General features: G+C 42.2%; 1 protein-coding gene across 3 annotated transcripts in view; it reads left to right on the top strand.

The window, feature by feature from the left end:
- large2 (LARGE xylosyl- and glucuronyltransferase 2) overlaps positions 1-14,271 on the top strand; it is a 125,857-nt gene extending 111,586 nt beyond the window's left edge. For all 3 annotated transcript variants that reach the window (XM_086223128.1, XM_086223138.1, XM_086223145.1), the window contains 10 exons: positions 435-606; positions 1,129-1,233; positions 1,327-1,439; positions 3,158-3,283; positions 4,667-4,822; positions 6,103-6,266; positions 9,531-9,809; positions 10,030-10,176; positions 10,875-11,070; positions 13,673-14,271. In XM_086223128.1, the coding sequence (XP_086079254.1) occupies positions 435-606; positions 1,129-1,233; positions 1,327-1,439; positions 3,158-3,283; positions 4,667-4,822; positions 6,103-6,266; positions 9,531-9,809; positions 10,030-10,176; positions 10,875-11,070; positions 13,673-13,870 (1,656 nt within the window). In that variant the 3' untranslated portion in view covers positions 13,871-14,271. The remainder of the gene's footprint in view (positions 1-434; positions 607-1,128; positions 1,234-1,326; positions 1,440-3,157; positions 3,284-4,666; positions 4,823-6,102; positions 6,267-9,530; positions 9,810-10,029; positions 10,177-10,874; positions 11,071-13,672) is intronic.
- The last annotated feature ends 12,110 nt before the right edge of the window (positions 14,272-26,381 follow it).

Raw genomic sequence — 26,381 nt, 5'->3', positions numbered from 1 at the left:
CTGTTCTTCATATATTGTGCTGGTAATGTCATGTAATTTTCACTCTCTTGGAATAAGCCACTTTCCTCCGAAAATGACAGGAGCGGCCGCCGTGTTTTTTCTTTTGAGAGGCCCGCATGAAAGAGTCACATGACCTACCAGCGCTCCGATAGAAAAGAATAGGGGAAAAAAAACGTACCCATTTCACAATTTTTAGGCCTTCATGGTAGAACTGATACGTTTTCACCTGTGGACAAATGGAGCCTTTTCACATGTTGACATGAGACTGGGTTGAATACAACAACTCAACAGAGGAAAGTAATAACGCTAACCGGAGTGAAGGAAAAGTGAAACAAAGTTGACAACCATCCACTGATCCTGACCCCAGCACACAGGTGGGGAAGGCAGACAGCCTTGATTTAGTTGACTTAAACCATTTTGATTTCTCGTTTCAGTCCGAGGTGTCATGGATACCCAACAAGCACTACTCAGGTATTTATGGCTTGATGAAGCTGACGCTAACCAAAGCCCTACCATCTGACCTGTCAAAGGTCATCGTCCTGGATACAGACATCACCTTTGCCACTGACATCGCTGAGCTCTGGGGCATTTTTAGGAAGTTTACCGGTAAGATCTTTTATATTTGTATCTGATGTAAATCTTACATGTCAACAAGAGATCTGTTATTATTGAAAATCACTTTGAAATAAGTATATAATTAAAAGGAAGATTAAAGTCAAAAGAACAACAGCTAGTGGGGTGTGTCAAAAGCTGCCATTCTCCAGAGGTTCTGCATGATAGCCATAGAACTGTTCCCCATTAGGATTCTTGGCTTGTTTACACAACCCAAACGAAGTGTAACATCGTCGGCTCTCTGCGTAGTGGACTTGTTCCATTCTGCATTTTTACTGATACAAAAGAGCAGCACACTATTTTGAAAGCTTTCCTGGGACCTGTCCTAAGGAGCAGGTTAGGCGTGCAGCAGGAGTCACCATAGCAATGTTGCCCAGTTAAAAGTGACCCATGACACTGAAGGCAAAAGTTTAAAACTGAAGTAACCTCGATAACCTGACAATTTTCTTAGAAAAAAATTAGCCTTGGAGTTCCAATCACATTCATGTACATATTTGTTGATTGTTGTTTTCACAGACAAACAGGTGATAGGTCTGGTGGAGAATCAGAGTGACTGGTACCTGGGGAACTTATGGAAGAACCATAAACCCTGGCCTGCGCTGGGACGAGGCTTCAACACTGGTACTGTTAATTTATGGAAAGATCTTGTCAGTTTGAGCCAAAACAATTGGCATCCAAATTCCCCAACTAGTTCTTGTGCTATCTGTGATTCAGGTGTTATTCTTCTCTACTTGGAGCGACTACGGCGAATCAGTTGGGAGCAGATGTGGCGGCTGACTGCAGAGAGGGAGCTCATGAGCATGCTCAGTACGTCACTGGCAGATCAGGTGAGGAAAAGCTTCCAGGCAGTAATGACATTGTGAAATCATCCTTTGTTGGTCTGCTGTCACAGAGGTCATCAGCCAGAGGCTTTCAATTAATCTTGTATAACGGTTTACATTTGAGCTTGTTTGGCTAGCAGGTGGTCGCTCAAACCTGAAGTACCATAACACTTCAGTGAATAGCCTGAGCTTTTATTGGCTTCAATCACTGGGCTCTGCACATGTATATTTGGACCAGGTGTCTAAAGTTGAAAGGCCTTTATTTCCTTTTTGCAAAATAATGCAGATTGTAAATAATATAGAATTAGTACCCTAAATCAACAGCCTACCTTACTAAAATATTAATCTTTCAAAATAAGAAAAATAGTTCAAGGTAGGTTATGTTCAACATTTCCAATTAATTCAATGACCACTTTCAAATTAAACAAGTTGAGATTGCTCCTAAAACAGACTTGTGATGCGCTCCCTGAGACACTCATGATGACCAGGGTCATTTTTGGCTTATTTCACAAGTTACAAAGTCAACAGAACCTCTTTCTGATGGAGTCATGTGAAGATATTTGACTTGTCCAACTGAACTGTTACAGCATTTATAGCAAAAGTGATGTGACATCAGCAGTGACTTTCTCAATGTGGCTACAATGGCCGATTGTAACTCAGGGGCCCTGTCTTAAACTGACGCCTACTCTAAATTGACAGTAGGCGTGGCTGGGAGAGCCAATGGTTGTCTGTCTATATGTTTTCACCCTGCCATGGACTGGTGACCTGTCCAGGGTGAACCCCGCCTCTCACCCGAAGGCTGCTGGGATAGGCTCCAACCCCCCCACGCCCCTTAACAGGATAAGCGGTAGAAAATGGATGGATGGATTAGAGCAAAATAACAAAGGCATAAATCTGAGCTGAGCTTGAGTGGTTTTGCAGGACTCTGTATATGGCAAATGGACTTTATTGAGAAAATATTCTTTTCTCCAATGCTCTTTGCAATGTTGCTTCATTCACACTGATCCTGTCCATGACCTCTGTTTCACTTCAAATGCTGCATTCATTTGGATCCTCTAGAGCAGGGGTGTCAAACTGGTCCAGTAAGGGCCGGTGTGGCTGCAGGTTTTCATTCCAACCCATCAAAAGCAACACGTGATTCAACTTAACTCAACCAAGCTGTGTCCACACAGCTCATTGGTTGGATCAGGTGTTGCTTTTGCTGGGTTGGATTGAAAACCTGCAGCCACACCGGCCTTACTGGATCAGTTTGACACCCCTGCTCTACAGCACAATGGAACCATAATTTCCTTTTATCTGCATGGCATCTTCTCTCCATCACTCTCAGTCAGTTTACAGTCGATCAGTACATCCAGTAACTTCTGTGTATTTGTTGAGCTGCAGCCTTGAGTGGCACACTGTAGGCTGTAGGCTAGAGGGTGGCTTTTGTGAGCAGTATTCGTTTTTTGTGAAATCAAAGCTGAGGTTGACCGGTGAATCAGCAATGATACACAGCTGAAAATATCTTTTTTTGAAATGTCCCTGGATTTTTAAACAGAACAATATTTTAATGTTGGTGATTCATGCTCTCAGAAACACGGCCCTGTTTCTTACATCCTAAAAAAACATCTCGATGAGGCACTTATTTTTATCCATGTCCAGAAGAAGGCATCCCGCTTCTTTTCTTTTTTCAAAGGAAATCCAGCTTCTGGAAGTCTTATTAAAACTGTGTATCGTTTGTGCAGGACATTTTCAATGCCTTCATAAAACAGAACCCAGTCCTGGTGCATCAACTGCCCTGCTTCTGGAATGTTCAGCTGTCTGATCACACTCGCTCTGAGCTGTGCTACACTGAGGTGTCTGATCTCAAGGTATATACACACACACACACACACACACACACACACAAAACATCAAAAATTATTATTTTGACTGAGTTAACTAGGAGAGAGGTCAACAATCAGTAAAGCCTGACTAAAACTGTTTTATAACAGCCCTAAAGGAACTTCTGGTATGTTTTCACAGCGTGTCCTACATTCCTTTTGCCCCGTTCCCCACTCACACCCGTGTTTTCACTGCAGTGGGAACCGTACTAATGAGCATTAAGTGCAGGGTTCAATGACCCTGCTGTAGACACGGGAATTGATTGGCTTCTATGAGCAAGATAAATGCCAAACATATCTCAACAAAATAATTGTTGATGGTCACTTTTTTTTACAGTAAGGAAGCGGAACAGGGTTGGATTTGGCCTAAATATCCTGACCTTGGCATTTATGAATCAAGTGAGAAAACTTACTGGTGTGATTCTCTGTGTGTCTGTATCTTCAGACTACAGACAATGTTTACTGCGGCTCATGGATAATCAGATTAGCAACAGGAACCTAACACAAAGAGATAAAGTCATTTAAAGTGTCTGTTATCAGGATGGCACCACTGAGGTTCATTTGTCCCTGATGATTGACACCATCAAGGGCGTTGGCCTGCTCATACGTCAAGGGGACTTTCCAAAGGAAAAAAAGATAATCCATTTAGAAACTAATCTTTTTCACAACACATTCAATGTTTCCATGGTAACACATGAAGCCACCCCTTATGTGTTATTAGTACCTGGAACCATCATTACCAATTCACACGGGACATGAAAGTAAAGAACCAGAACCTTTAAATCCAGGAACAACAATAACTGTCCTGTTGGGGTTGAGAGGGGGAGGAAAGAGATGGAGCTGGGGGTGGAGAGGAGAGAGAGGATTGTTGGGGGGCAGGGGGATAAGAGGAGAGAGAGATGGAGGGGTAGAAAGGAGAGAGAAACACAGGGCTAAGGCTAGAGAGCAGTTGGTCCAGGACAGGAAGCATTGATAGTTGGCTAGAACCTCCAGGTCTAGAGGAGGCCTCTGAAGCAGTGGTTTAATGACAGCTACCTTAAAGGACTGTGGTACATCCTGCTACTAAAGATGGATTATCATATTTAATGAAGAGGTGCTAACTGAGGGAAAGACTTCCTTAAACAGCCAAGTAGAAATCCAATCTAAGAGACAGGTTGAAGGTTTTGACGAAGTAGTCAGTGCATGAAGTTCTGCATTGTTAATTTGATAAAGTGCTCGAAGTAAATATCTGGTTTAACAGCAGTTTCTATGTTTACTGAGTCTACGGGTAAATTTGAGGAGCTGATTAATTTTACCCCAAATAGTTAATAGTTTCTCATCAAAAAAACTCAACAATAAATGTCCTGATTCATACCCCTGTTATGGTTCTAGGTGATCCACTGGAATTCTCCAAAGAAGCTTCGTGTGAAGAACAAGCATGTGGAGTTTTTCAGGAACCTCTACCTGACCTTCCTGGAGTACGATGGAAACCTGCTGAGACGGGAGCTGTTCGGCTGCCCGAGTCAGGCCAGTCAGGAGAGCATCCGGGTTAGACGCACGCACGCACGCACACACACACACACACACACACACACACACACACACACACACACACACACACACACACACACACACACACACACACACACAGAGCTCAGTTAGCAGGTGCTCTGAGCAAACGTCATGTCAGAGTAGAGTTTCTGGAGTTAGACTGTAGGTTAGAATGTTTTGGTCGGGGTTGCATCCAAATGCCATTCACTAGCATTTAAACACATACATACACAAGTATCAATAATTATTGTGAAATAATATGTCTAATTTTTTATTTTTTATTTTCTTAATTTCTTATTTATTCCTTTATTTTCTTAAGGTACATTTTTTCCAATTTACTCAAGGCCCTTTTTTCAAATTGTTTTAAAGAAAACTTCTAGACCAAGTTGGCATTTGATAAGTTGCAGACACCCCCCCACACACACACACACACACACACACACACACAACTTCAACAAAACAAAACCAATTTTTTAAGCATGACTCAGGAATTCAGAGGCTGATCATGAAAACAATTCACAAAAATTTCATTCTGTCAAATAAGGAGGTCATGACAGTCCAAAAGGTCAACTTCAATGGGATATCAGAATGTTCTGCAAAATAAAATGTGTCTGTCCTTTATTCAACATTATCTCTATAACATTATGAAAGAATAATCATCATTTTGCCAAAAAGAAATTTCCTTAAAATATGGCACACCCACTGCGTAAGCTATATTATGAGACCCAGGACCAAAAAATTGTGATAAAGTTAAAAGGAAAAGAAATCAGAATATTTGGAATAAAAAAAACGAGTATATTTTTAAATATTTGTAATTAAAATTATGTAGTTAAAAGAAGTATTAGTGACACTGTATCAGAATGTAGATGTTCAAGTGATATTTAATCATTATCGCATCACTGAGGCCCCCTTGAGGCCATCAAGGACTTATGGAGGTTCCAGTGCTTTACATTGAGAACATCCTTCAGTAAGTCTCTGTACGTCTTGTTCCTGCTCAACTATTTGATATGTAATTGAGATTTTGATTTCTAAAACTTCCTGTGGTTTAAACTCACTTTGCAGCACTATGGACATGTGACACTGTGACATCACTATTTGGTGGAGTGTGAGTTTTATTTCTTTTCCATCTGTTTTAGTGGTTTCATGCCAAATCACATCAACAGTATTGTCCAGTCTGAGTCACAGCACATGTCATCATCGAAATGATTTCCTATCCAAGAACAACTGGGTGTGAAGTAGACAGGAATGTTGACTTGACAACTGTGTTATTCCTTCAGCTGCAGACGGCGCTGGAGGAGCTGGATGAGGACGATCAGTGTTACGACTTCCGCCGCGAGCGACTCACCATTCACAGAGTTCACCTCTACTTCCTACAGTATGAATACACACCAAGTGAGGACAACACTGACATCACGCTGGTGGCCCAGCTCTCCATGGACAGGTAAATCCTGGCACTGACTTAATCTCCTCATGTCAGGAATACTGTTAAACTAACTTGGGTCAGAGCAATGTGTCTGTTTAGAATATTAAGATTTCTGAGGGAAATTAAATCTGTTGTCCACAATTGTGAGTAAACAAAACTAGGTCAACCCTTGCTGTTTCACTCCACCTTGACACTCCTAAAAATTAGATTTTCTTAGTTGTATTATATGACATACCGTAAATTCTGGACTATAAGCCGCGACTTTTTTTCAACGCTTCATGCTTATGCTCCAGTGCGTCTTATACGAGGATTTTACCTTCACCCTGGGGTGTGGCGGGCAGCGGCAGCGGGCAGTAATTCCCTATTGTTCCTGATGGTAGCTCCTAGTACCGTACTTAGGGAAATTCCTGGCCCAATGTTATGGTAATTTCTCTAAGTACTGTACTTGGAGCGTCCAGTCCATGCTGCGGTGCAGTGTAAAAAGAGCATCACACGATATTTTCAGTCATTTGTACTCACCCTCAAGATGGAGAGCAGAAGAAGGAATGCTTATGATGCAGCTTTCAAGTTAAAGGCAATCAATCTGGCGGTGGCAGATGGAAATAGAGCTGCAGCACGTAAGTTTGGCATAAACGAATCGATGGTGAGACGCTGGAGGCGGCAACATGACGAACTGACCCAATGCAAAAAGACTACAAAAGCTTTCAGAGGTCATAATAGCAGATGGCCCGGACTTGAAAACGCTCTGGAAGACTGGGTCAACACGCAGAGAACGGGCGGCCGAGGTGTTTCCGCCCTGCACCGCGGCTTATTTACCGGTGCGGCTTATACGTGTACAAAGTTGATTTTTTTCCCTAGAATAAGCATCTGCGGCTTACATAACGGTGCGCTCTATTGTCCGGAATTTACAGTAGTTGTGTCATATGACATAGAATCAACGACACCAATGATGCAGAAATGTAACTACATAACATGCAGTACAGAACACAATGTATACATGTAGTGTTGAAGTGGTGGCCGACCGTAAATTTGAACTAGATCATGAACACACACGGATGTTAAGAAGTCGGTGACATTTAAGTGTGTGTGTGTGTGTGTGTGTGTGCGCACGCGCGTGTGTGCGTGCCCAAGAGATGCTGCAGGAGGATGTGTGCCGTGGTTCACTATCAATATTTGCAAGACCGGTGTTTTAGAAAACTTTTCTTAACACACACTTATTTGTATTGATTGGCAGTGAGACTGTGTTTGTATATCTTATACACCTAAAATGCTCTGGCACCAGGATGCTTGACGTCAGCCCAGTGTGCATCTCACCACCCCTGGTGTATTTCAGGCTTTATCGCTGGTTACATTTGCTACTGAAAAGCCAGCCAACACCCTACTAGCAAGCTAAGCTAACAATAGCAGATACTCACCTATTCAACAGCCTCCAAGCCAACTTTGCCCCTCTCCTTGTTCCTTCTTTTCCTCCAAATCTCACCAGTGGATGAAAGCCAACCCCTGATTTACTACGATTGCATCAACTTTTGTCCACTCTTTACTTTTTTTTCCCATTTTCATGCCTTCCTTTGAAACATGCTTGCTGGTCTGGTACCTGCTTAGCAGAGCCAAAAATGAACACACCTCCATGTTTATTTGCTGCAGGGTCATGGCCCTACCTGTGATAAATGGGGGATGAGGAGGGAATCATGCTCTGGGGTACCATGCTCATAACAAAAAGGTTATACTCATACAATACATGGGGTGATGGAAGAAATGGAAGAAACAATCAGGGCCACACATTTCTAATGAACAGTGACTGACAAGTGATTGATTCCTTTTTTTAATTGAGTCAAACCACACTGGCAAAATTCTTCAAAATCACATTCTTGTTAGATCTCAAACCATTAAGTGACAGCATGGCTGTTGATTTTGGTTCTTGGTCTTTCCAGCAAAACTTAATGCTCTTAGCCTCCAGTGTGGCAGATTGGCACCATCTTGTATGGATAGAAAACTAGAAACTCTTTCAGTGTGATGCTGGTCAGATCAACCCTCTGCCCTACAATCTGATACCACAGGTTGAGTTGCTCTAGGAATGTCAGAACAAACCCCCCCCCCCCCCCCAAATAAGCCCCCCTTCAACCTTGTAAAGCAGAAAGTCAAGTCAAGTCAATTTTATTTGTTTGGCGCCAAATCACAACAAAAGTTATCTCATGACACTTTACAGGTAGAGCAGGTCTAGAACCACACTCCTTCAATGAACCTCCACCCAACAATTCTCCATCAGCAAGCACATCCTGCAACAGCAGCCACCAAAACCTTCCTTTACCAGCAGGAAGGTGGAGCAGATCCAGGATCAGTGGGGACGGCCTTCTGCTTTGACTGGTCGGGGGGAAAGAGAGCAGGAGGCAGGGGCAGAGACAAAGACAGATGATGGAGGAAGACAGATATGCAGAAGGAAAGAGTGGGACAGAGATAAAGAGAGAGAGAAAAGGAAGAGACTGATGGACAGACGGGGACGTGAGCAGGTGGAGCTACGGGTGGCAGCTTGAGCCTCTTCAGGTCCTCAGCCTCCTCCAGAAGCACCCAGGATCTGGGATGAGGGGAGAAGAAGAGGAGTTAGTAACATATATGAGTATGATTTACTTATGACACATATAGGAGGACAGAGAGGAAAGAGAGGAGGAGAGAGAAGCCCAGTGCACCATGGGAGATCCCCTAGTAGCCTAAGCCTATAGCAGCATATCTAACGGCCAGCCTAAGCAGCCCAACTATAAGCCTGATCAAAAAGGAAGGTCTTTAGTCTGCTCTTAAACATAGATCGGGGGTCTGCAACTGGGAGACGGTTCCACAGGAGGGGAGCCTGATAGTTGAAGGCTCTGGCTCCCATTCTACTTTTGGAAACTCTAGGAACCACCAGTAACCCTGCATCCTGGGAGTGAAGGGTTCTAGCTGGATAACAGGGGAAAGATCATCCTTCTCCACTAGCAAGGTTTCTATCCTGATTTAACACATTTTCTTAAATTTGCAGAATATTAGAGTTAATTATGGAAGTAATGAAGAATGGTTGCATTTCCCCATTGCTCCTCATGGCTGATGGTTCAAGTAGATCTCATGAGATATTTAAAGCATATGCTCTAAAACTACTGTTGTCTCATGAAGTGCTGAGTGAGTTCATAGTTATGCTGTAATGTGTTTTGCAAGCACCTTTGTGAATACTCTACCGTACCTCCAAACAGAGAGGTGCCTATTTTTCATAATTAATTGTCTAAAAATAAATGCTGTTTTTTGTGCCATTTACAGGCTGCAGATGCTGGAGGCCATCTGTAAGCACTGGGAAGGACCCATCAGCCTGGCGCTCTACATGTCTGATGCTGAAGCTCAGCAGTTCCTGCGCTACGCTCAAGCCTCTGAGGTCCTGAAGAACCGTAAGAATGTTGGCTACCACATAGTGTACAAGGAGGGTCAGTTCTATCCAGTCAACCTAGTGAGAAATGTGGCCCTCAAGAATGCCAACACGCCCTACGTCTTCCTGACAGATGTGGACTTTCTGCCAATGTACGGCCTCTATGATTACCTCAGGTAAGACCTACCTCATTTGCTCCAGCTTGCACTTTGAGTCCAGTGATGAGAGGATTTCAGACACTGTAAGAGTCATATGATCTATTGGGATGTTTGGGACCGTGCTGCGTCTCATCCATGCAGAAAATCTGTGGTGCAGCTGTAATATTATTATTATTATTGTTATTATTAATGATAAATAATAATCATATGTTTGTATTTTTATTTTTCCTCCATGCAGAAAATCTGTGGTGCAGCTGGATATGGCTCACACTAAGAAGGCTCTTGTGGTTCCAGCGTTTGAGACACTTCGATACCGTCTTTCATTCCCTAAATCCAAAGCTGAGCTGCTCTCCATGCTGGACATGGGGACTCTCTATACCTTCAGGTATTTCACTGAGAGTACATCATCAAGACAACACATACTCTACAGTCACCTTTTGGGCCTGGATAACACTGTCACACAGACACATAAACAGAGAGCACAGACGTGGTACCTCTGTTAACGTGTTCCACACATGCTCAGTGGATCACAGGGCTGTATGATTGGACATCCCCATTACGCCTGAATCTGCTCGCCATCGCTGCTGTTGTTACAGGATGGGCTTGCTCATGGGGGATTCTATGCATTTTCTACTGCATATCCTGTAAAGGGTTGCAGTAGGCGGGGGGGGGGGGTGCTCCCTGGACGGGTCACCAGTCCATGGCAGGGCCAACACATAGAGACAGACAACCATTGGCTCTCCCAGCCACGCCTACGGTCAATTTAGAGTCTGGATTAACCTGGTCCCCTCTTGATGTCTTTGGACTGTGGAGGAAGCTGGAGTACCAGAGAGAACCCAGCAGGAACAGGGAGAACATGGAGACTCATCCAGAAAAACCCCGTGCTCCAGCCTGAGCTTGAACCCAGAACCTTCCTTCTGTGAGGCGACAGTGTGCCGCCTTCATGGAAAATTGTTGGGTGTAAATTCATTGAAGGGGTTTGGTGCTGGACCTGCTCTACTTATAAAGTGTCATGAGATAACTTTTGTTGTGATTTGGTGCCATACAAATAAAACTCACTTAACTTGACTCTTTCCTTTCTAGGTACCACGTGTGGCCCAAAGGTCATGCTCCTACTAACTATGCCAAATGGCGAACAGCCACCACACCATATAAGGTCGAGTGGGAGCCAGACTTTGAACCTTACATTGTGGTGAGACGAGACTGCCCGGAATACGATCAGCGCTTCGTAGGCTTTGGTTGGAACAAAGTGTCCCATATCATGGAGCTGGATGCACAGGTACAGCATCATATCAAAATCCAGCTGCCCATCTGACCCAGGGAAAGCGAGGCTATTTTAAAGCATATCTGGGAATTCTACATCCAAAACGGAAAATTTTGCTGGAAAAAGTTAGCGCTTCCGGATAAGATATCCTAAGGACTCCTCACTGTAGGCTTTGTATATATTTTCACTATGAAATTTTCTTCTTTACCTTTACATATTTTATCAATGCCAGAGGGGAAATGAAACTCTTAATTCTAATCCATTCCCTGTTAAAATCTACACACACACACACACACACACAAAAGCAGTACCCAGGGAGTAATTTTTTCTGCCAGTTCAGAGAGTGGCTGGCATCCTTTTGCACCAGGTTCACTTTGCAAACCACAAAGGCCAAAATGAACTGATTTTATAAAGTGAGGTACAATTATTTTGAATTACCTATGAATGGATTTCATATCATTAGCCATGTCATTTTAACTTCTTACATGAAATATGATTTTATAAAATGCTGAATTTGACAGTTCAATACTTTATTGTCATTGTCAAATTAATACAGTTATAATAACAATGAGATACTATTTGAGCATCTAAGTTCTAATCACCCTTACTGTAACATCTAGAAACAAAAAAACAAAAACAAGAATCACAGTCTCAGCTGCTGCTGGCTTCTCAGCAGCTCTCTTGACTTGACTATTGTGACCTCTGACCTCAGAAAGAGCACTCAAATTTATTTAGATTTGTTTCTGAATTAAAGGTGTGGAAAATAATCGATATTAATCGATGCATTGATGCACTCGCATCGCGCACATGCACTGGGTATGATGCAATTGATGGGTGAAATCTAGATTCATCTCAATGCGTTGGTGGGTATCGGTAAAATCCAATGCAAGCTCCGTTTTCTTCATGTTAAACTTCACCCCATCTGCTGTTCCCCAGGCGCTATGAATGCACCATCATTATTTCGCGTATTGTATTGAATACGGACAGAAGCCGTGAGGCACAAACAATACACTACTAGTAAAACAGCATGGACGTTAGCGCGAACAGCAGCGAGGAAGCTTCTATATTTAATGCACCCGCAACGTTTAAATCATATGTTTGGAAACACTACGGATTCGCAAAGAAAGACGGAAAGCTCGACAAAACGTCCGTCATTCGCAAAGAATGCCGCATTAGGAAGCCGTACAACGGCAGCACGACAAACATGCAGACCCACTTAAAAAGATTACACCACATCACCGACAAGTCTACCGCCACCTCCCCGCTTCCCCGTCTAGTTCCTCGCCGGACACCGGAGAAACATTGATTGCACTGTTGAAAAAGTCACTTTAGGTTACTCATTGAGTGTTTTGTTGTTGCTGTGTACTGTACTTTTTACAGCAGTAATTATTGTTTAATTGTTTTACTCTTTTATTGTTGCAGAACTCACTCAAATCACTGATTCTCAGTGGCCAGTTAGAAACATGGCTAACATGGTTTATTTGCACCATGTGAGGCCGTGCATTAGTTGTTCAATAATGTGTACTGTAATATGACCCGACTAGGACAGAGCACTTGTGTGATGTAGGTTTGGGATTGGAATCCTTTAGGATTTTATTGATTCAGATTCCTTAACAGTTGCAGGTCTGTCTAATCCGTGTAACTGTACAAAATGGAACCCAAAGGACACTTATGGGTTCATTTGGTTCTATTTGTAGACTCAGAATTATGATGGTCCTTGAAATTTAAAAGTTAGAGAACCACTGCTATTGTAATTGCATAGCCGATGTGAAAGTGTGAGGAAAGTTGTTGCTGTTTTAAGATGGCAAAAAGAATTTGCATGAAGTGGTGCATAGTAAAAAAGACAAACAGCACTTTTGTTGAATTTACTGCCAGTGCCCATGAGGAATAAAGCCAAATCCTTTTTGTCGTACCAAACTGAATTCCATTTTTTTTAGGGCCTGAGCCGGAGGGTACTTCATTTAATTTCTTTTTTTTCTTTGCTTATTTGCATCATGTTGAATCGCATCATATCGCAACAAATTGCAGCATATCGTATCGCATTGATTTGAACTAAATGATTATCGCATCGTATCGCATCGTGAAGAGGGTGAATCGTATCGTATCGTATCGCATCGTATCGGCAGAAAATTATAATCGTTAAAAGTATTGTATCGCTGGCAGTGCATCGAGATGTGTATCGAATCGTCCTCAGTGCTGAGATTCACACCCCTATTCTGAATGCGAATCCAAACATTAACTAAAAGATCCAAATGGTTGAAAAATGCATTTTCTATTCACCCTGTCCTCTGTCTAAATAATTAAAAGCCTGCAGTGTCTAAGTTCAAGTACTCCTTTCAGACATGTAGAGACATTGGAACACACTTCCCTTTCAAACAACTTAATGTTACAAAATTTGTCCAAAACCCCAAATCATTGCAGTGCTTTCACTGGAGACAGAGGTGGCTGTAATACAAAGCAGGAAGTGTATTTCATGTTTTTCTAAATTATTAATATTAGATACATCCAGTACAATTGCATTAAGATGAAGGAACTTTTTGTCCAGTGGGTGAAATAAGCTATGTTCAAGATCAAGAGAATCTGTTGTGTTGAACTTGTTGCCTTTTCTTTTTCGCAGGAGTATGACCTCATGGTCCTCCCGAACGCTTTTATGATCCACATGCCACATGCTCCCAGCTTTGACATCTCTAAGTTTCGCTCCAGCTCCAGCTACCGCAACTGCCTGAACACTCTGAAGGACGAGTTCCACCAGGACCTGTCCAGGAAGTATGGATCAGCTGCTCTCAAGTACCTCACTGCCCAGAGAAACATCTAAAAATATACTAGTCAGACTGAAAAGGCCCAAGAGTTTGGAAATGTACTGATATAAGGCCCAACCACAGCCTGCTGCACCCAGCCAAGTGAGAATATGACGGTAAAGCTTTACAGCCCCTTTTGAACAATCTCGGGCTTCTGTGCATTAATTCACCAGTCGACTCCACCTCAAGGTGACAAGGACAAGATGAAACCTCATACAGGAGAGACAAAGGCAGGTTTCCTAATTGTGAGATTCACTGGGCAGATTGAATGTGGATACAAATCGGACCAGCTTTAAAGCTCGGAAATAACCATTTTCTTATGATTTGTTCCGACAATCATGCTATTTCCAGCAGACATGAGCTGCTTGCTTGGATATATGGACACTAAGTCCAAGGACATGGAACAGAAAGGCCTGAGCTGGTGGGGGGGGGGGGGGGGGGGGTCAAAATTTGAAAATTAATAATGAGAGGCCAGTTGAACAGGAGAAAGATTTAAGCCTTATCACTTTCCATAGTATTTACTGAGATATTTCATGATATTTTCACTTTTTTGCATTGTAAATAAGAACCAATGTAAGGAACTTTACATAAGAATCAGTTATTTGGTCTGACCTCTTCAAAGAATCCATGTCTCAGTTCAACTATTTCAGATTATCTGTGGGGCTTCAGGGATTTATGTGTGTGATCCTGTTGCATCGTATGGCACATTTTCAACACGCTTTCCCACTGGTCATCAGTGTCACACACAGGATTTGCTTGCAAGTAGACAGTCACATTTGTTCTTTCATGTAAGGAAATAATCATCATCTCCCATTATTCATACAAATCAATGAGACTGTACTCAATTGTCCATTATTGCTTGGGACCAACTTGAAACTCATTCACACCGTACATAGAAATGTTTGAACAAAGTATGTGGAGGGCAGGGGCTTTTTTGATTTGGTATATTTTGTGCCATTGCTGTTTGTTGTCTATGTCTGAGTCACTGGATATTTGTGTCATCTGCTGTCAAAAAATGACATTCTTCTTCTTGACATCTCAGTAGGCATCAAGAGGCGAGACTCGGCTCAGTTACATGCCAGCAGAAAAACACTGAAAAGGCAGTATTGTTTCCATTTTTTCTCACTGGGGCTAATTAAAGACACACTGAGAAAATAATTTTAAAAAATCCTCAGAGCTCAAACATTTGCTGAATGGGCATGATGCCTGTTATTTAATGGACCTCAAAGATGTTGTTTTGAGGGCCGACTGCTCAAGTACATATTCCAGTCCAAATGAAACCATTTTCAATCCAAGCGATCCATGTTGAGACTGTAGAGCACTCACTAATTTCCCCAGGACAATAATATTGTACGTGTATTAGAATTTTTTTCTTTATCAACCTGACATCTGCCGCACTCCATACAGGTCAAGGATAAACACGTAGCTAATGAGCACTGTAGCTCGGCGTCATCAGATCCCACATTATCAACAAGTCGAATGCCAATGGACGCACTGTCAACAGGAGTTTCAGATCCAAGCGCACCTGAAAGACTCACGTCCCCTCGATCCTTCAAGTTAACAGCACTACAGGGCTGCATTTGCTTTTTCTGAGTTATGCAAAAAAAAGGGTTTTTTTGGACAATATGCAAGTACTTCATGAGCCAAACTACCTTGGTACTACCACCTTGTACACCAGTACAATACCAATATGTACATTCAAGATGACACTGGCATTTAACCACAAGTATAAAATTACATATATATATATATATATATATATATATATATATATATATATATATGTATAGAGGTTATTGAATTCAGGACACCAGAAGCACAGAGCAAGTTTTTTTTGTTTTGAGGATGTTAGTTTTTGTTTTTTTTTTGCTTTGTTTTTGTTTTGTTTTCAAAGTCACATTGGGTATCATCCATCCCTCCATTTTCCACCTCTTATCCTGTTAAGGGTCCTGGGAGGCTGGAGCCTATCCCAGCTGCCTTTGGGCAAAAGGCGGGGGTTCACCCTGGATGGGTCACCAGTCCATGGCAGGGCCAACACATAGAGACAGACAACCATTGGCTCTCCCAGCCACGCCTACGGTCAATTTAGAGTCTGGATTAACCTGGTCCCTCTTGATGTCTTTGGACTGTGGAGGAAGCTGGAGTACCAGAGAGAACCCAGCAGGAACAGGGAGAACATGGAGACTCACCCAGAAAGACCCCGTGCGGCACCACTGTGCCGCGTTGGATTTCATATTATGTATTTTCCCAGTCTAAAGAAGATGATGCCAAATGCTTTTGATCTGATATTTTGTCTTCAGTGATCTGAAAAGCAAGTGTCACATATGTGGATATTTCAGTTCATTTTCTAAAGGTTCATTATATTGTTTTTGATATCCCTTCTTCTCACCCAGGACAGAGTTTTGGCCCCACATTTGGTGTCAAGAAAGAAATATAAGGCATGGATATCGCATCCCATGCTAGCAGAGCTTAATACTTGAGGTTTTTTTCCCTCCTCAATTCCTTATCTTTTAAAATTACTTTCCTCCATCACATATTTAGATTTTATTTTCTTGATCCATACCTGCATTTGAACAAAATGCAAGAGCTCAAGTTTGTTATCATTTCCAAAAAAAGAACAAGGCAGACTCAGTGGAACACTAATCACCAGCTGAAGGCATTGGGTTCTGAGTGATGGGTTGATGTGACGGCTGTTTATGTCCAGCGGTGAGCTCGGTGAGGAGCGAGTCTGAGCTGAGCTACGACGCAACCTGCTCCCTCTGCTCTGCCATTCATGCCCGCCCCCATTGACTTGTTTTTGATTGTGGTAAATGCTAGTGCCTTTGCTGTATTGTGAAACTGGATATTGATTGTACTGACCGGGCCTGGGGATAGTCAGGCACTCTATTTATTATTGTTGACTCAAATCAATCATATTTTTCTATGTAAGTGCTTTAAATAAATTTGCCCTTTTTTAAACACTCGTGTGAGGAATTTTGTCCTTCAACAACAACACTTCGAAGCAAATACAGTCTTCATGTAAAGCAGTGATTTAATTGAAAGACACAATGTTCATACATAACCAGAGACATTGAGAAATCAAAAAAAAAAATCTTATAACAAAGAAGATATTCTTTATGGATATTCAGTGATGTAGAAAATGTACCAAAGTCAGTGGTTTCAGTCCTGTTGTGAAGCTTGCACGTGTAAATTGGTCTAGTGAATGATTTCCGGCTTATTACAAATTTCCCCTGACAGTTCTTGTCCTGTGTAGTTGCAAATTCTAATTAACTAATTTGATCAATAACCTGTTCTGCAGTATGTTGGGCTGCAACCCCCACTGCTCAAAATATGATCAGATAAACGGTCCGCCCAAATTTCATAGAAAATCTTACATGTCAATCCTAATATTAGGACTCCTAAATTTCTCCTCTATGAATATTTTACAAAGTGTTTTAGAAGTAAAGCCAACTCCTTAGGGGTTGGCTCTTGGGGGTAATGAATAGGATTCCCAAATCATTGAGACAAATCAAAAAGAATCTCAAATTCTGCTTCCAACAATCTTTTGCAGCCTGCTCCCTTTGTGCTTGTGAACAAAAGGCAGTGTAAAAACATCATATAATCATCCGACTAAAGATATCAATGTACAGAAATAAACTTCTGTTCTGTTCTTAATATCACTGATTTCATTATGCAGCATTTAAATGTTGTGAATTAGTGAAACAGCTGTTAGAAGAGGCCATAATGTTACACAAAATCCCCTTTGTCCTTGTTGTCAGTTGCACCCAACCCAGTAGACAAATTTTTATTAATTAGTTTCAGTAAATGTATGTGTGATCTCATCATTTTGTCTGACTGCCTTATCGAGGGCCAGTACAAAGCTGCATTATCAGAAAGAGTCAAGCTCAAGTGGATCAGTCGTGATTGTCCCTGACCCAGCTGCTGGGCTGCAGGCGGTAAGTTTGGCCTTGTTAATGTAGCTTTCCTGGTTGAACCTGGCATTAGCAAGGCAACCACTATGGTTAGCATTACAGTAGGTTAACATTCACCATAGATTCATACGTATACATACATCCATATTTTTTATGTGACTTCATGGGTCTCCACACTGCAAGGTTCGCCTGGTTGCCACCTTGGTTGTTGTTGACATGTTGAAGGGGCACACGCACCCCTTGTTTCTTAAGTGAAGAAAACAATGACTTAATCTTCTCTGCAGTGTTATCCACCTTCATTTAGCTCCCAGCTGCTCCCTGATGCTTTGTACAAGCCATATCATGACTCGTGCCTTGTTTTGTTCTTTAGCATCATAGAGCTGTCCCAAGTTTGTCCCAGTGTGTCAGCAGATATGAGATGTCTCCACTGCCTGCTGGTGGAATGGCAGAGCCCCCACTGTCTCTTATTCTCACAGTGGAACATCCAGCCAGTTCTGGAGAGCCTGCACACACACACACACACACACACACACACACACACACACACACACACACACACACACACACACACACACACACACACACACTTTGCTCTTCACTGGAGCGCCATTCTTCAAGCTCCAAAACCTGACTAAAAAAAGCCACTATATGTGATCAATCTTTGACTAAGAAATGTAGTCTTGTTGAAACTATAGTTATGTTATTCTCTTAAAATGACCAAAAACATGACAAATAAAAGCTTTTCATGTGTTTTTTTTTCCACCACAAGGTCTTCCTGGATGCATCGTCAACTGTTTGGTGATGACACATTTCATTGCCAGGACAGTCACTGAGCCTGCATTTGTGTACCAGTGGAAAAATCCCAGGATGATGTACAGCCGCAGCTTGGTGAAGAGGAAAAGGTCATACGTGGTGGTGACATCAGGGCTCATTCTCCAGGTATTGATAGTTGACTCAAACATATATGTGGATAAAGAAATTGATTTTGTGTGAAGTCGATAGGAGGGTGCTACGAAATTTATAACAGCACTATAAATAAGGATCACAGTATCATGCTTGGGTTAATGCTCTGATGCTAAGTATGTTATACACCATGATGCACCTCAGCACTGACACTGCTGATACTCAGTTAGCCCAGCTGAGTTGAATCGATTCAAAGAACAAGATTGTTCATTAGGGCCTGAGCCCCAAAGGGAGCAAAGACCCTACTGTATCTGTTCCGTTGCCTTCTTTCTTTCTTCTTTCTTTCTTTAGTGTTCCTCCACTTTAGACCTAAATATGACCCCCTAAACATGCTCATAAACTCATCAAATTTGGCATGCACATCAGGTCTGGTGAAAAATTGGATAAAATATAAAGATTAATCCCTGAAGTGCCAAAATGTGCTCCACAGTACCACCTAGGTATCTAAAAAGGGGCGCCACGGCCCGTAGGAATGTCGCAAAGACATCAAACCATAACTCAATGATTGGTCTCAAATCATACACTGATACCCCTGAAGTCCAACAGGAGGTCCACAATAAGCACATAAAAGTATGACTTGGAATTTTGGACCCCAAACAAACGCTATCTTCTCCTAGGATGTTAATGGAATTCTAATGTAAGATTTGGCCAAAGTCATGGGATTTATGAGGATATTCCACAAGGACAGTACTGTAAAATCCCCTTCAAACTGACCTGTATCACTGGATTTGGGATTTCATCTAATTGTACTGGTAAGAGGATTCTATACGGATTCGGACTGTTTGAAAGGATTTGGTAAGGACTCAGAATCGTTAAAATCCTAACGAATCCCAATCCCAGGAACAAGTCAGCAAAAAGTCACACTGAAAAGATTTGAGAAGATATGATGATGACGACATCAACAGTTTTGAATGGTTAGGAAATACACTAAGGTCCATCATTTGTTTATCTTTTGTTTACATGGTTCAGCTGGTGCAGTTGTTGTGTTTAAGGAAAGGTGCATGAATGATTTTACTTAGAAAATATGTAATTTAAAGCTTTGTTTTACTAAACTGTTATAACTAGCTAAAATGATCTATCTATCCATCTATATATCTATATCTATATCTATATCTATATATACACACATACACATATATACTAAAAATCCCACACCTTCAAATAACATGCTACTGGATTCCTGACAAAAATCCCTACAAAAGTGTGGTATTACATTCCTCTTTTGACCAACATCTGGTGATTTATTAACTACAGTTCTCTGATGACTCAGCCATCGTTGGCTGCGTATCAAAGGGGGACAAGCAGGAGCAGACGTGGACCTACCATCAAGGCAAAGTAGGTGATTGCCTTCGGGCCCCCAACCAGCAGGGGGCCCCCAAACAGTTGCGCCCGCACCAACCAAATCAACAAATTCACATTGCTGGTCCCCTCTTTCTCTTCGCACAAGTCATATGGGTTTGTTTACAAATGAGAGAAACCGCGCTCACGCCGGCTCGAGGATATACAGATGAAGCGGAGCTATCAAAGTGGGTCGGAGGAACGGAAAAAAAAGAGAAGACACTAAAAGATACATCGCAACACTACCAAAAGTGTCACGATTTTTTAGGTTCTCTGTGACAAAACACCTTGAAAAAATGTCAACGAGCAGCCGCAGCCTAAGGAGCCAGAGTGAGTGGGCAGACTCGGAGCCGAGTTCCAGCGGACTAGTTCAACAAGTTGCCGCAGAACCAAGTGCCACAAGCCCAGTGGTGAAGGAGCAAAGCGGTGATGCTCAAAATGAAAATTTGGTGAGTCCACGGCCAGACAGCCCTCCATCTGACCAAAGTATGAATGAATTAGGACTGGATGATGACCCGGCACTGTGGCCCAAAAATATCAATGACAGCAAGCAATGCGTGATAATAATGAGCGGACCTGTTCACATCAAAACTGACTTCCCTAAAAACACAGACAGTAGGAGGTTCACATGTAGTAACTTCTATATATTCATGAAGAATGGAGAGAAGATCCATAGGTCCTGGCTTGTTTTCAGCAGAGCAAAGGACTTAGTTCTGGGCTTTTGTTGCTGTTTGTTTCGGGTTGCAGTGGTTTTAATAACTGGAAAAATCTGCAGGCTAACCTCAAGGCACATGAAAGGTCCCCTGAACACATTAAATGCATGGAAGGCTGGCACATACTGAGAAATCATCTGAAGTCTGGCACAGCAATTGACCCAGCATCTCATTCATGCTGAAATTGTTAGGCAAGGCAAGGCAATTTGATTTGTAGCCTGTTTTCACCACCAGTTTGTCTCAAAAGGCTTCATGGCATCTTAAAAACATCCTGTGCCCTTAGACCCTCACACCGACTGAGGAAAAACTCCATAGAAAACCCTTTTAATAGGGAAAAATCTGAGAAACCTCAGGGTGAGCAACAGAGGAGGGATCCCTCACCCAGGAGGGACAGACGTGCAGTAGATGTTGTTACAGACAAGAAAACAGTTTACAATGCAAAATGTGGGTTAGGTGGAAGGAAATTCTGCACAGATTACTTGGTATCGTCAACTACCTAGCTGAACGTAACCTTGCATTTCGAGGCCACAGAGAAAAATTATGAGCATGGCAATGGCAATTTCTTGGCTCAAGTGGAGCTTTACCTGCTGAGGAGGCTGAGGTCCGTCAGGGTTAGCAGGGCCTGTACTCTGGACTTTTTATGACACTGTGGTGGCCCCAGCAGTGCTACGCCATGGTGAGCTGGGGTAGTGGAGTCATGGACAGACCAGGAAGAGACTGGACAAACTGGTGAGGAGAGCCAGCTCTGTCCTGGACTGTCCACTGGACTCCATCCAGGAGGCAGCAGACAGAAGGATGTTGGCCAAGATGACATCATGAATAACACTCCACCCCCTACACCACACCGTGGAGACCCTGAGCAGCTCCTTCAGCTCCAGACTGCTGCGCCCTCAGGAAGGAGCGACCGCAGCTCATTCCTGCCTGCAGCCATCAGGCTGTCCAACTGCACACTGGGAACATTCACATTCATGTGTCTGTTTTTCAGCAATGTTCAATAATGGTGCAATAACATATTCTAATTCTTATTTTTTCCATACTTCATGGAAATATTTTCTTGTAATTGTCTAATATAAATGCTAATATTTATTTATAGTTTTTTATATGAATCCAGTTTCGAAGTTTTTCTTTCAGAATTTTTTCTTTTTGATTTATGTTATCTTTTCTTCTTCTCTCTGTAAATGATGCTGAAACTATTTAAATTTCCCCAGTGTGGGATAAATAAAGTATTCTCATTCTTATTCTTTTATAAGAGGACTTTTTTAGGACGCTCCCCATGTCCAGACTTGTGCCACAGGTCCACCTCGGGGTGTATGAAGCTAATTTTATATATATATATATATATATATATATATATATATATATATATATATATATATATATATATATATATATATATATATATTATATGGCAGCCTACCAAACGGGGCCACTCCTAACCCCCAGTCCCTTGCTATCAGCTGCCCTGTCAATGAACGTCTCTCTTATTCTGTGTATCTTCTCCGCTGGCAGTGATACGTGACTGCGATTGGCTCCTCGCTGGCCTGGACATACAGTCCCAGTGCCCAGATAGATCTCCCACTCATTTGACTACTTTGTTTGAAAAGTTCCTTGACTGCAATCAACTGTAGCAGAGCATTATCACACAGTTTGTTCGCAGCCACAGCTGATCAGATGCATCTTGCTGGGCCCCTATATTTCCTGTCATCATTCACAACAGACCCACAACCCAAGTCCACTACAACACCAAAAATAAAATTTGTTATCTCCAAGACTGGGGCGGCACAGTGGCGCAATGGTTAGCACTGTCTGGAGCATGGGGTCTTTCTGTGTGGAGTTTGCAAGAGGGGATGGGGTTAATCCATACTTTATATTGACCGTAGGCGTGGCTGTGAGAGCCAGTGGTTGTCTGTCTATATGTGTTGGCCCTATGATGGACTGGCGACCCATCAAGGGTGAACCCTGCCTCTTGCCTGAAGGCACCTGAGATAGGCTTCAGCCACCCTTAATGGATAAGCACTATAGGAAATGGATGGATGGATGGATCTTCAAGATTTAAATTTTTAAGGGCACCATATCAGAAGAAAGTCAAGAATTTTCTGTGGAAGGCTATTAAGAAAATCTGCTAAAAAGCCATGATCATTATGATCAGGAGGAGGCAACAGTCTTCTCCTTGCAGGACCTCCAGCTCTTCTCAGTACGGCTCTCCTATGTCCTTGGGTACCCCCAAACACAATGAAAAGCTTGACAAAAGACTGCAGGCCATGAAATAACAAGAAAAACAAAACAGTGGGACTGCTGGCTAAACACCAGCCCTGAACAAGCAAGGGTTACCCTCCTCGTGACAATTCCATCAGAGAGACCCTGGGCTGCAGACAGAGGGACAGGGGCTTCTACATTGACCAGAGTCAAAAGAAGAAAATAAAGCTCTAATGCTGTAAGGTTCACAAACCACAAGCAGTTTGTAAATGCAGATTCAACAGGATTTACATACATTTCACAAAAGACATGTTTTGGACAAAATTTGTAATAAAAGAAAGATACATACATTTCTGGATATTTGTTGTATATTTTAAACAAACATTTGTGTGTCCATCAGAGATGCATTTTTGAACAATTTTTTGCCATTTTTTTTTACATTATATGGAATAAGAATCATTTTTGTGTGTGTAGGAAAAAAATATTTTAATAGACAGAGTCCTTTATGTATAAATCCCCACATGCACATCATCCTGTGTGCATTTGTGAGACTGATCAGTCCATGGCAATGAGCTCCATACGCTGCCAGCGAAGGACAACGCTCCCCAGGGGGTCCTCCATTTGGAGGATTATAGGAAGAAGAGGGGGCTGATTTAATAAGGCCAGACCCTCATTACTGAACATGTATTGCTTTTTGTATCTTAGAAACAATCAGGTTCAAGAGGAAATATGTTCTATGGATAGTACATATTTCTGTCATATGTTCTGTAGAGGATGAAGTCCCCTGCCCTTACCCAGAACAGATTCTATTTATTGATTAATAGTCAGTTCCTGTATAGATGTAATATGCAATGTCCATCCATTCATTCATTTTCTGTACTGCTTGCCCTGTAAAGGGTTGCAGGGGGCTGGAGCCTATCCCAGCTGACATTGGGCGAGAGGTGGGGTTCCCCCTGGGTGGGTCGCCAGTCGATCACAGGGCATGATACACAATGTAAATGTGAATTTGGAGTAATGGTAATTAAAATAAAGATCTACTGTTTCATTTAAAAATACTTATATTTAGCAAGATGTGTAATTATGTGAAGAGTAAATTAAATTAAAGACTGACAGAGTTGACAGCCAGCCAGGAGCAGCAACGCTGGAGATTCTGAACTGGCTGTTGACCTAATTTTTTAATATGCTTGAAAATATATATTTTTTTAAATTTCCAAGTAGGATGACTAATTACTTGATTAGATTTAATTCTAAACATGCTGTCAATTTAAACAAATAATGCCTGGAGGGTAGCCTTGGCGTATCGCTAATGGGGAAATAAGAGTGAATTCGATCACCACAGCCATAGCCCCCCCCCCCCCCCCACACACACACACACACTTAAACACCTCTCATTAATATTGTTGCTGTTTTTTTTTTTACCTTGTGATGAAATAAAAATACCCCTCCACTTAAAATGTTAAGCAGGCAAAATCAATATCCATGTCCCACGATGCATTTCACATTAGGGAACAGCACAAATTTTGAACCAAGCTGCTGATCCAATTTTCACTGTGTAAGTGAAAATGTGGAACTTTTCAAGGTTTGATTTCTTTTTAAATGACAGTATCATACACAATATTCAGTCAGTTTATACAAACAATCGCTGTATGTAAATGTTATGGCCAGAGAAACGGGTGGACCCAAAATGCAGAGTTCCCAAAGAGATATTTTTATTCTAAAAGTAACAACAGAAAATCACCACAAATAGCTGGGAGAAAAGTCAAGAAAACAAAGTACAACTGAAAATAGTGCCAAGCACCAAACTCACAATACTGGAGAAAATTACAAACTGCGAAAACAAAACAATCACGAGGCGAGGAGCAGCGGATTGTGACTTAACGTTGGCCACCACTGGAGCAATCTACAGGAATCATCTGGCAGAGGAGTGGAGACTGAGCCAGGTTCTTATAGAGAGCTGGGGAATTGCAAATGGAAACCAGGTGTGCCTCGCTGTGCTCCTCCAGGAGGTAGGTCAGCCACGCCCCCGAACACCAGCCTGCACTGCCTGGGAAAACCAAGGAGAAGGAAACCAAAACACACGAGAAACAACCAAAAACACAAACACAATAAGCCTGGACCATAACAGTAAATCTGCTATAAGGTCGGCACTCCTACTCTAGAAAGAGTAAAGCTAAGCAGTGTGTGATGGCCAACAGAGAGCTGTGTCTGGGTGCTGACTGACTGACTGACTGACTGACTGACTGACTGACTGGCCAAGTTGAGGAGCAGATGTGCTAACCACTGCACCACCGTGCTGCCTATCTGTTTTTTTTTTATCTGTTTTATTTTACTGTTATCCTTATAATTTTTGTCTGTATTTATGCTTGCTGGGCTCAATGCTGAGGTGGTGTGCCCTGTGTTCTATCTGTTTTTAGGCATCCTTAATGTTTGCTTCCCTCAGCTGCAAAAGATCATATTCCGCATGCAATTAAGTGTGCATGTGTGATTAAACCCATCAAAGCCAGGTACACCACGTTGCCAGCCCTGCTCTAAATGACACATCTACAAAAATCCTGCATGTCAAACCGAACATCCATGATGAAGGGGTGTCCACACTGTAGATGAGGTACATGTTTTCAGGGATTTGAGAAAACAAACACACATTATCTACAGTGTGTTTGTTTTCAGGGATATGAGAAAGTCTGAAGAAAAGTGAAAAAAGCTTTTCTTGGCCAAGTTTGACTGACTAACTTTTTGCAGCTTAAACAGCTGTACATGTGTTGTGACACAGAGTTGCTGAGTGCTTGTGTGATTGTTGAGGCCACATGACTCCTAATGGCAACATGTGCCACAGCAGCTCTTTAATATCAGATGTCTTTGCTGTCACATCCTGTTGTATGCGTTCTCTTTCATCCACTCCACAAATACCTGGAAAGCGTCAGCATTTTTGTGAGTTTTTCCAAATTAAATTTTATATTGTCATTTTTTTAATGTCAAAAACTCCTCTCTCCACATGTATGACTGTGACTCATTTTGCTGAATCTATTCTTGTCTCAGTTGATTCCCAGTGTGACATAAAGCAATGGAACTTCTGTGGATTATTTCGTGGCGTGGCCCACAAGGGAGAAGAGGGACTGTGCTTGGACATTTTTCCACACATTCAAGCGCACACACAGGAGGACTTCATTGTGATTATGTGTATGTTTATGATGTTTTTGTTGCTGCCGTGCTTGGTAACGTGATGTGAACTGTGTGTCTCTCACTCACTATACCCACAAGTCACCTGTGACGGTTTTCACTCCTTCTTATTATCCTGGCGTGTCGTGAGGTACCCACTACTCATCCCACTCTTCATCTGTACACTGGTAAATGCTCTGGTCCTCTGGTCATGACTTAATTTGGTCACTAACCCCTGGAGGGGAGGCCTG

Source organism: Aulostomus chinensis, chromosome 2 (genome assembly GCF_037954235.1).
Source record: "Aulostomus chinensis isolate RoL2024-O1b breed Wild chromosome 2, RoL_Achi_v1.0, whole genome shotgun sequence".
In the NCBI taxonomy this organism is placed as follows: domain Eukaryota; kingdom Metazoa; phylum Chordata; class Actinopteri; order Syngnathiformes; family Aulostomidae; genus Aulostomus; species Aulostomus chinensis.
Note: the sequence above shows the minus strand (reverse complement) of the source record. Positions and strands in the feature narration are given on the sequence as shown.